Source organism: Leptonotus elevatus, chromosome 10 (genome assembly GCF_054856555.1).
Source record: "Leptonotus elevatus isolate MCC_2025b chromosome 10, RoL_Lele_1.0, whole genome shotgun sequence".
In the NCBI taxonomy this organism is placed as follows: Eukaryota; Metazoa; Chordata; class Actinopteri; order Syngnathiformes; family Syngnathidae; genus Leptonotus; species Leptonotus elevatus.
This window is the reverse complement of record NC_141248.1, coordinates 13,222,075-13,232,126: the sequence shown is the minus strand read 5'-3', so window position 1 is coordinate 13,232,126 and position 10,052 is coordinate 13,222,075. Positions and strand designations below refer to the sequence as shown.

The 10,052-nt window shown below is 39.1% G+C and overlaps 1 protein-coding gene across 1 annotated transcript; it reads left to right on the top strand.

Moving 5' to 3' along the window:
• The first annotated feature begins 541 nt into the window (after positions 1 to 541).
• On the top strand, positions 542 to 9,472 carry pfkmb (phosphofructokinase, muscle b). The gene is made up of 22 exons (XM_086086277.1): positions 542 to 776; positions 2,343 to 2,416; positions 2,737 to 2,814; positions 4,906 to 5,095; positions 5,195 to 5,360; positions 5,521 to 5,565; positions 6,040 to 6,148; positions 6,237 to 6,332; positions 6,420 to 6,512; positions 6,603 to 6,728; positions 6,821 to 6,885; positions 6,974 to 7,037; positions 7,122 to 7,268; positions 7,349 to 7,419; positions 7,493 to 7,580; positions 7,695 to 7,847; positions 7,939 to 8,103; positions 8,443 to 8,504; positions 8,567 to 8,678; positions 8,759 to 8,858; positions 8,953 to 9,058; positions 9,164 to 9,472. Exons 1-22 carry the CDS (start codon positions 692 to 694, stop codon positions 9,303 to 9,305), a joined length of 2,337 nt encoding a protein of 778 aa, XP_085942403.1. The 5' UTR covers positions 542 to 691; the 3' UTR covers positions 9,306 to 9,472.
• The last annotated feature ends 580 nt before the right edge of the window (positions 9,473 to 10,052 follow it).

Below are 10,052 nucleotides of genomic sequence, written 5' to 3'. Positions count from 1 at the left end.
TTTTTAAATGTATTAAAAAAAGAATAACACAAAGCACTTATTTCAAACCAAAATGAACAATGCTGTTATTTTTAAATGCACCTTTATTAACAAAGATGCCTGACACATACTCATGCAACTCACAGATCAATACGAAGAAAACACACAAGATTTTAGTCCAAATGGCAAAAATTGATGAAGTGAAATGTAAAACAATTTCCGTTTCACTTGTGTGTGTAACTTCAAGCATTCCTATTTTGTATCTTAGTGTTTATTATTTTCAAATTTTTCGAACGACACTCTTTGCAATTATTTCCTAATATACAATTTAACTTCAATGAGACCATCTCATTAGTAAACAATTGCCTATGCATCATTTCAGTTGTGATTTATGGTATTTGACATGAATGAAGTATCCAAATAACTCTTGTTGTTGATACTCTATATGTGGGTACAAAAATAACCCCATTGCATCCCTTCGGATTCAATGTGTAAAAATACACAACATGACGAGAATGAAGCGCTTGAAGTGTGTGTGTCGGAATGTGTGTGTTGGCGATTATGTCTGCCTCATCGTATGTCAAGTTGTGCAACGTTTGCGTCGGCTATTACTATCTGAGCTAGATGCGAGAGGCTCCTTGCGCACAAGTGCTGCAGGGCTTTTCACTGTGAAGGAGGACCAGCTTCCTCGGCCAGCTTTAGCTCCAAGACAATGGCAGAGACTGTTTCAGTCGACCCCAGCAAGATGGGGAAGGGTCGGGCGATTGCAGTGCTGACCTCGGGCGGTGATGCCCAGGGTAAGTGCGGGGGTTTCAAGGTGATATGTGTGAAGTGCAGAGGCTGTTTATGCAAAGTCAGAGGTTGAGACTAAAGCATCGTTTTTTGGGGATAAATTCAAAATATTTCAGATGGTAAACAATTTTAAACAGCTACAAATGATGCTCATGACAATACATTTCAACTGCATCTTTTTTTTGTGCAAGAAATCTGAACTATTTTGAATAGCTAGTATTTCATGAAGTGCTGCCAATTTTCCACTTACATTTCACTTGATTTCACCTTTGACCTTCTTCTTGCCGAAGCGTAAGAGGCTGCAATGTCTCTATCTTTGTGTTTTTCCGGCCTTAATGAATTCTTACAAGACAGACTCAATTGGTAATCTTCCACTGTGATTCAATTTCACACCCCAAAAATTCTTATTTCTTTCTTGCAGCTATGGCTGAACGATTTTGAAAAGCAATGTTTTTTCCCCTCAATATTGCGGCTGCAATATAATGTGTGTGTTTTTAACAAACACAAGCAAAAAATGTATCTATATTAAAAAAAATCTGATTTATTGTGCGTAGGCGTTTTGGTTTACTGTCTAGCCTAGTTTGACTTGCACAACTTCTACTAAACAAGTGTAACGTAAACTTAAGTCAGTAAGTTATAAATCCCATTACAAAAACAATACAAACAAATCTGTGGCATTTACATTTTTCATGTTTTATGAAAAAAATTATATGTAAACATGTGGACTGCACTATATAAATACATTATGTAAAAAATAAAGCCTATACCAACCAACTGAATCTTTTTTTTTCTCCAAATTGCGTCTTTTGCGACTAAAATTGCATTTTATTGTGACGTTGATTTGAATTCGATTAATAATTCAGCCCCACTTACAGCTGAAGAACTTCTCTTGCTCATCTCTCTGTGACACAGGATCTATTTTTCTGGCTAATTATAGAATCATGACCTCTCTGTCATGTGCTATTAAATCTGTGAGGTAAAGTGAGTGTTCATGTTTGTAACATAAGGCAAGATACTTTTGGCAAATGCAAAGTCAGTCTATCCGCATCTTGCCCTTTAAGTGACCCTGGCCTGAGTAACGAGGATGCAGTCACTGCCTTTGCTGTAGTTACTATCTTTATTTCTATAAATTTATAGAAATGAAGACAATAACTAAAAAAAAAAAAAGGAATGCTTGTCAAAAAAAGAGTTGTTTGATAATGTACGTGGAAAAAAATATATCCATCTATCTAGTTTTGATAGAGTTTGTCCCCATCAGGGTAGCGGGTGACAGTCGAGAGAGAGGTCCTGAACTCGTCTTGACTGGTTGACAGTCAATCGCAGTGCACGTATCATATATGGACAAACAACAATTCAAACTCACAAACACACACATACAGTTTGCACGGTAGTTTAGCAATATATTGTACTTGATATAAAAGTTCAAACTCAGCGATATTTAATGTTTACACCTGTGTGTATACATACTTTGCACAGAATAAAAAGTTATTTTTCCCCTGTATGGTTTTGGTTACACTCTGTACAGCATGTACTGTAACGTTAATGAATATGATGTCCACTGTTTCCTCTAGGCATGAATGCAGCTGTGAGGGCCACAGTTCGAATGGGACTGTACACCGGAGCCAAAGTGTTTTTTGTCCATGAGGTAAATTCTACTTGCATTGTGTTTTGATTCCTGTTAACATTTATAGCCAGTGTTTAGTAAACAAATCTTGGATCAAAAATACTGTGGACCTGTTAAAAATTAGTCCATCAAGCAACAGGGAAATGCAATGCAACACATGAAAGCAAAGGCAACTTGACATTAGCAGGGACTTTGGACACTGGAAATAGTCAATTCGTGGAGTGAATCATGAAGGCCATGACTTGATGTTGGCTGGAGAGGCTTTCCAATCAGGAATGAGACTCTAAAACTTCCACAAGTCTTAATGTGCTCTCTCTTTCTCTCGCTCTGTTTATTGACAGGGTTATCAGGGCCTGGTAGACGGTGGAGACAACATCCGCCCTGCCACATGGGAGAGTGTGTCCATGATGTTGCAGCTGGTGAGAAGAAAAACAAAAGGCGAAATTTAAAGACTCTGTAAAGTGGTTCAGTGATTTGTTTTAAAATACATTAAGCATCTGCAAGATAAATGCAGAAAAATGTGCAGACTGAGAAAAAATTAGTACTTAATTCAAGATATAGCCTACAGCAACGCTAAACTCTTTTTCATCAATACAGATTTTTTGGGTCGAGGCTAAAAACAAGCCCAAGTATGGACTCTACATAATTAGAGCGCCTAATTAGAATGCGAGTTACTCTGTAACTTAACCAATTGACACCATTACACCATGCAGTTAGCTGGTAAGCTATTGTGTTGTGTTATTTTGGCTATGATGTCTTTATTGTGTGGACCCGCTCATGACACATGGAACAAGTTGGTGGCGAATTGGACAGCCCTGCCAGTTCGCCAGCTAGCTTCCGCTAGTGTGGACTGGCGCACATGCATTGGGGCTGTCCAATTTGCCACTACCTCATTTTGTGCACCACGCGTACGTCCTGTTAGAGTAGACAATATCTTGTATTGTACTCTTTGCGTGTTCAATTAACTGAATGGTGAGATTCTGGTGAAGAAGTCCCTTTGCAAAGGTATCAAAAGCTTTTGATGACAACAATTGAACTCTCTCAAACAGTGTGTTCAGATTGTGTGTCTCTCTACTCCGGCACATCATTATTTATTGAAAAGTGGGTGAATACGAAAAGTCTCCTCCCATCAGCCCACAGTACATTTGTTTACAACTCAGTGAATACAAGAAAATCCCTCTCTCCTCCCTTCTGCAAGTTCCCATAGGTATTGTTAGAGTAGACAATATTAAGTATTGTACTCTTTGCGTGTTCAATTAACTGAATGGTGAGATCCTGGTGAAGAAGTCCCTTTGCAAAGGTAAATAATTATCAGAAGCTTCTGATCACACAATTGAAGTCACCCAAGCAGTGTTCAGTTCAAAAGTGTAGCTCTTTCTCCAGCCCACATCATTATTTATTGAAAAGAGGGTTCATAGAAAAGTCAGCCCACAGTACATTTGTTTACAACTCAGTAAATACCAGAAAAATCCCTCTCTACTCCCTCTCCGAGTTCCCATAGGTATAAATCAGATTAGAGAAAAACAATCATACATCAGCCTGTCTCTTTCGAAAGAGACAGGTACCAGACACCATATACTCCCTTCCAAATAGCGGATGGAAGGACCCCGTTGCCCTTCTCCTCTCATAAATCTAAGACAGATAAGAATGCAATTCTATTCATTGAGCCATACTGAGTTAACTAAATCCAAAACGGCTAAAATATAAATTGAAACTGAAAAACAATGTTAATAACTTAACAGTATAAATCAGATTAGAGAAAAACAATAATAAATCAGCCTGTGCCTCCCTTCTTCCGACCGAGACCGGTACCAGACTCCCTTCAAGATAGCAGTGGAAGAACTTGTTGCCCTTCTTCTGAGAGTGAGACAGATACAATTCTATTCATTGAGCCATACTGCTATAACTAAATCCAAAACGGCTAAAATATAAATTGAAACTGAAAAACAATGTTAATAACTTAACAGTCCACACAACAGACATTTCAGGGAAAGTTAACTGTTTATTACATTTACTAGCTTGCAAGCTCGCAAACTAGCTAGCTTAGGAGCAGACGGTGTTGAGGCCGTCCAATATGTCCCTGCTTCGCTTGGTGTTGTGTCGTTGTGTGGGTCCACATCACACTTGAGGGAAAGTGAACTCTTTATTTAACACAGCGCCACACATTATTCAATGAACACTTGTGATTGGTAGGCTTGTTATCAACACTTTTGGTGTGTCAAATTCATAAATGTGTCCATTTATTTTCACTTTACAAGGACTTTAAATATACATCACTTATCTAACCACCACTATTTTTAACCTATGACCATCAGGTGACACTCTAACCTTTAGGTGAGTAATTCTAGCAAAGCTTTAGCCTCGACGGTGTAATTCTGTATGTCAATAGGATGGGCATTTAAATGCCAGGGTTCATTAAACAGCCAAAGTCACTCGTGGAGGTTAGAAGGACCCGTCTGCCTCTCCACCTTCTTGATCTTGGTGTTGACTTGCCATGACACATTCCTCAGGGTGGAACTGTGATTGGGAGTGCCCGTTGTCAGGATTTCCGCACCAGAGAGGGTCGGACCAAGGCAGCCTTTAACTTGGTCAAGCTGGGCATCACCAACCTGTGTGTCATTGGAGGTGATGGCAGTCTCACAGGTGCCAACCAGTTCAGAACTGAGTGGAGTGGGCTACTGGCAGATTTAATCAAAGCTGGTGAGGGTTTATGACCTTCAACATATCAAAAAGTCATTGATTGGATTTACTGGTGACTGAAAATGTCTGAGACTGCAATTAATGTTCACCTGTGCTCAGGTAATATCACAACAAATGAAGCAAAGGAATCCTCCCACCTCAACATTGTCGGCATGGTGGGCTCCATTGACAATGACTTCTGCGGCACTGACATGACCATCGGCACAGACTCTGCCCTGCATCGCATCATGGAGATCGTGGATGCCATTGCCACCACAGCACAGAGGTAGACGTATACATAAAAATATCACGTGGAATGTGTTAGAAAATTTCCAGAACTGGTATCTCAAAAGATGTATTTCCTGGAACATTTCTGACATACCCCGCACCACATACAACATGTGACATTATTAGACGCTCTTTAACGCCATTGTACCCTTTTGCAGTCACCAGAGGACATTTATCTTAGAGGTGATGGGCAGGCATTGTGGGTGAGTCAAGCCTTTGTTTTAACAGATTCTGATAGTCATGGGGAAAGCTTGGTGCCTGGTGTTACAACTTACAACACAGTCAACCTGCATCACATTCATTCAACTTTGAAGGTCCCAAATGTTTTTATTTTATTTTATCACAAAATAAATATAATACTAATGATAAAAATAAGTATTATTATTATTATTATTATTATTATTGTTATTATTGTTGTTATTTTTACGTGTATATATATATATGTATATATATATATATATATATATATATATAATTATTATTATTATTATTATTATTTATATCATGGCATTTCTTCATGTTTCAGATAAAAAGAAAGAAACTGACCAAATTTGGAGATAAACAAGTCTACTATTGTCCAAATAGCTTTACTTGACAAATCCATTTTTTAATACATGTCATAGTGTGAGTGTTTCCACGAACAAGACTCAAGCTGTGTCTTAACCTTTGACTCACAGTTACCTGGCTTTGGTGACCGCTCTGGCATGTGCTGCTGACTGGGTATTCATTCCAGAGATGCCCCCAGAAAAAGACTGGGAGGATCATCTGTGCAGACGACTGACTCAGGTAAATTTGATTTGATCCTGCACAAATGAACAATTGATATATTAAAAAAATACTCCTTGTGAAGCTTATTATTTTGTGTTGCTCTTAGCAAAGACAGCTGGGCAACCGTTTGCATATCCTCATTGTAGCAGAAGGAGCAATAGACCTCAATGGCCAACCCATCAGCTGTGAGTATATCAGGGAGGTCAGTGATATCATTTAATTCATCAGACTTTTTTATTTTTCATTTTAGAAATATACAACTTCATGACTTCCAACATATTTCTTTCAGTTGGTGTCAAAAAGGCTTGGCTTTGACACTCGTACCACTGTACTGGGCCATGTACAGAGAGGCGGAACCCCCTCCGCCTTTGACAGAATCCTGGTATTTATCTATGGTCTAAAATACAATACAATACTTTATTCATATATTATTGCTTGTTGGTGTCTTTAAGTCTGCCATGTGATCAATCAGGCCAGCAGGATGGGTATGCAGGCAGTGATGGCCCTGTTGGAGGCCAAACCCGAAACTCCTGCAAGTGTGGTCTCCTTGTCAGGAAACATGGCTGTCAGATTGCCCCTGATGGAGTGTGTACAAGTGGTATGTCAGCCAGAGTGCACACAAAATATTTAAGTATTATACTTATGAAACACATGGGTGCATAACAACAGTGTGTATTCTCGCATTCTTAGACAAAGGATGTCACCAAAGCAATGGCTGAAAAAAGATTTGAAGATGCAGTGAAGCTGAGGGGAAAGTGAGTCATCCGCGTTTCGGTTTAGAAAATGCTGAATGTTGCATTGAGTTTTCATTGTCTGTTCATCTGCGCAACCTTTGGAGAATAGGAGCTTCGAGAATAACTGGAACGCCTATAAAATGCTGTCGCACATTCATCCTCCAGACACAAAGGCAAGATGTGTATCACAATTTTTTTTTGTGACCCACTTGATCCTGTATGTCTGACAAATGTTTCTGTGAATTTACACCGACCAGAGCAATATCAACATAGCAGTACTTAATGTGGGGGCGCCATGTGCTGGAATGAATGCTGCAGTTCGTTCAGTTGTCAGAACTGGCCTCCTCCAAGGTCATCAAATGCTGGCAGTGCATGATGGATTTGATGGTTTAGCATATGGGCAGGTAATCATGTTTTATGGTTCTATGAATACATTGCCTATATTCTATGAAAGAAGTTGAACTAATGTGCTTTCCCTGCACAGATCGAGCCTATTGGTTGGACTGGAGTGGCTGGGTGGATTGGAAAGGGTGGCTCGCTCCTCGGTACCAAGAGGTGAGGCAGCGATAACAATTGTAATGTCTCTGACATTAAGTTACACGTTAAATGCCTCTTTGTTTTTGTGAAGAACCCTGCCAACTAAGCTTTTGAAGGAGATAAGTCAGAACATCTCAAAGTTCAACATTCATGGTATCATCCTTGTTGGAGGCTTTGAGGTGGGTAGAAGTTCTGTTAAGTTGTCTGTGTTGATCCATAAGATAGATATTGTCTGCAATAAAAAAAAAAAAAATACTTTTTACTTTCATGCTGTCTCTTTGCTCCCAATGTAGGCATTTGTTGGGGGTCTGGAGATGGTGCAGGCCAGAGAGAACTATGAAGAGCTCTGTATTCCTTTTGTCGTCATTCCTGCTACTGTCTCCAACAATGTTCCTGGTTCTGCCTTCAGTATTGGTGCTGATACTGCTCTTAACACCATAACTTCGGTATACTGATTTTCCCACACAAAAACAAAAACTGTCAGCAAACATTTTACAATGTTGTTGTGCCTTTTCCCTTTATCTTTATTCCTTCTAGTCATGCGACCTGATCAAGCAATCGGCAGCCGGCACCAAGCGAAGAGTGTTCATTGTTGAGACTATGGGAGGATTCTGTGGATATCTGGCAACTATGGCCGGCTTAGCAGCTGGCGCTGATATTGCTTACATCTTTGAGGAGCCTTTCAACATTAAGGACCTGAAGGTGGTCTGAGTAGAAGGCTATAATGTACAAAAGTTACCATGACTTTGACTAACAGCAGTAGAATTAAGAACTAAGTAAGAATTAAAATCTCATTATACATTGAAAAAAAGTACATTGCAAATATGGTAATAATAGTAAAAATGGTACTACGATTTATCTTCATCTTCCGGTCTTGTTGACATGGTCTTCAACAATTCAGGCATATGTGCAGAGTAGCACATTCATCTGCATATGTTGCCTCATTTAGGCAAAGATTTCCTAAAATAATGAACCCATTATGACCATCAGGCTCAGTCCACTACAGTAGGTCACAGTTTTTTTTTCTCAACTTGCTTATAGATGAATGTGGAGCATCTGACAGAGAAGATGAAGACAACAGTGAAGAGAGGACTTGTTCTGAGGTTTGGATGAAATCCCAACAAATCCCTTTTCAAGTTTATTGCCCTTCTTTTTTTTCTCCCAGAAATGAGAAATGCAATGAAAACTACACCACAGATGTTCTCTTCAATGTGTACTCTGAAGAAGGAAAGGGTATATTTGACTGTAGGAAGAATGTACTTGGACATATGCAGCAGGTATGGCATTGTTAGGCAAAAGTTAAATGGGAATGCTCTTTGAGTTATATGAATCAGCAATAACAGTACTTTGCATTTAGGGCGGAACACCCAGCCCCTTTGATAGGAATTTTGCCACTAAGATGGGAATCAAGTCTATTTTATGGATGACGGACAAACTGAAGGAATGCTACCGACATGGTGAGGACCGAAAGACAAATGCTAAGAAGAAGTAATGCTGCTTGATGATATGTTGTCCCTGTGCTAATGTGTGTTTTAAACTTCAAATCTCCAGGCCGTATTTTTGCCAATTCCCATGATTCCGCATGTGTGCTGGGCATGAAGAAGAGATCTTTGATTTTCCAGTCTCTGACAGAGCTCAAAGAACAAGCCGACTTTGAGTAAGACATTTTGTTGTAGGCATGTGCTTGTGTTTTTGGCCATTGGGATGGCTAAGATATATTCTGATTTTCCATTTTACACTTCTTCTTTTTTTTAATCTGCAGACACCGTATTCCAAAAGAACAATGGTGGATGAGGCTGAGGCCCGTCTTAAAAATCCTGGCCAAGTATGACGCCCGCTTGGACACTTCCAACATGGCTGAAATGGAGCATGTCATCATGAAAAACAGCCAAGTTCCTAAATAGTTTTTGCATGAAGTTATTCTTGCCATCAGCACTCGACATGACTCCTGTGTTGGCTGTAGCTTTTAAAAGTTGCAGCTTGAATAAACATGATGAAATGAAAATAAAGAGAGCAATAAACAATTAAAAAACACTGTTGCATTTTATGATAAGCAGACAGCTAACACAACTGTGCCAAAAACTAATTGTTTAACTACCCTCTGTGTGTGTATTACTTTCAATCAAAGCTGTTGACATTAAAATAAGTCATCCATCCATCTATTTTGTTCATTATAAAATGTGCATTCATACAATGTCTGCATTTCTGATCCACAGAGATTTTAGCATTTGTAAAATGAACATTTTAATGCTCAGAACAATTTCCAAGCCTACAAAAAATATATATATATTTGTGATCAGGTAGGTGTTGTAACAGTAGGGTGACCATATTTCCCCCCCAAAAAGAGGATACTTGCCCCGGCCTTGAAATTGTGGTACTAGTTGCCGTTACACAGTGTACTTCACCAACTATTAGTCACGCAATGCCAGCCGGACATTTTCATAAATTTGTAAACGCTCAAACAGGACGTAAGAAAATGGGCTGTCCTTCTAAAAGAGGACATGTTTGGTCACCCTATAAAAGTAACAGGAAAGCAAACTTTCCTAAACTACTTCGCCATACCTATATGCAGAAAGAAACTATGTCAACACAAAACTATCTTAAAAATGTGGTACTCAGACTTCAGTGGGCTACTATAAATACTGAAGATT

Excerpts from the sequence above, each read along its gene's own strand:
- pfkmb (XM_086086277.1), top strand. The coding sequence starts at position 692 with ATGGCAGAGACTGTTTCAGTCGACCCCAGCAAGATGGGGAAGGGTCGG. Across the intron at positions 5,096-5,194 it reads GGCAGATTTAATCAAAGCTG|GTAATATCACAACAAATGAA; the intron begins GTGAGGGTTTAT and ends ACCTGTGCTCAG. Across the intron at positions 6,729-6,820 it reads TGATGGAGTGTGTACAAGTG|ACAAAGGATGTCACCAAAGC; the intron begins GTATGTCAGCCA and ends TCGCATTCTTAG.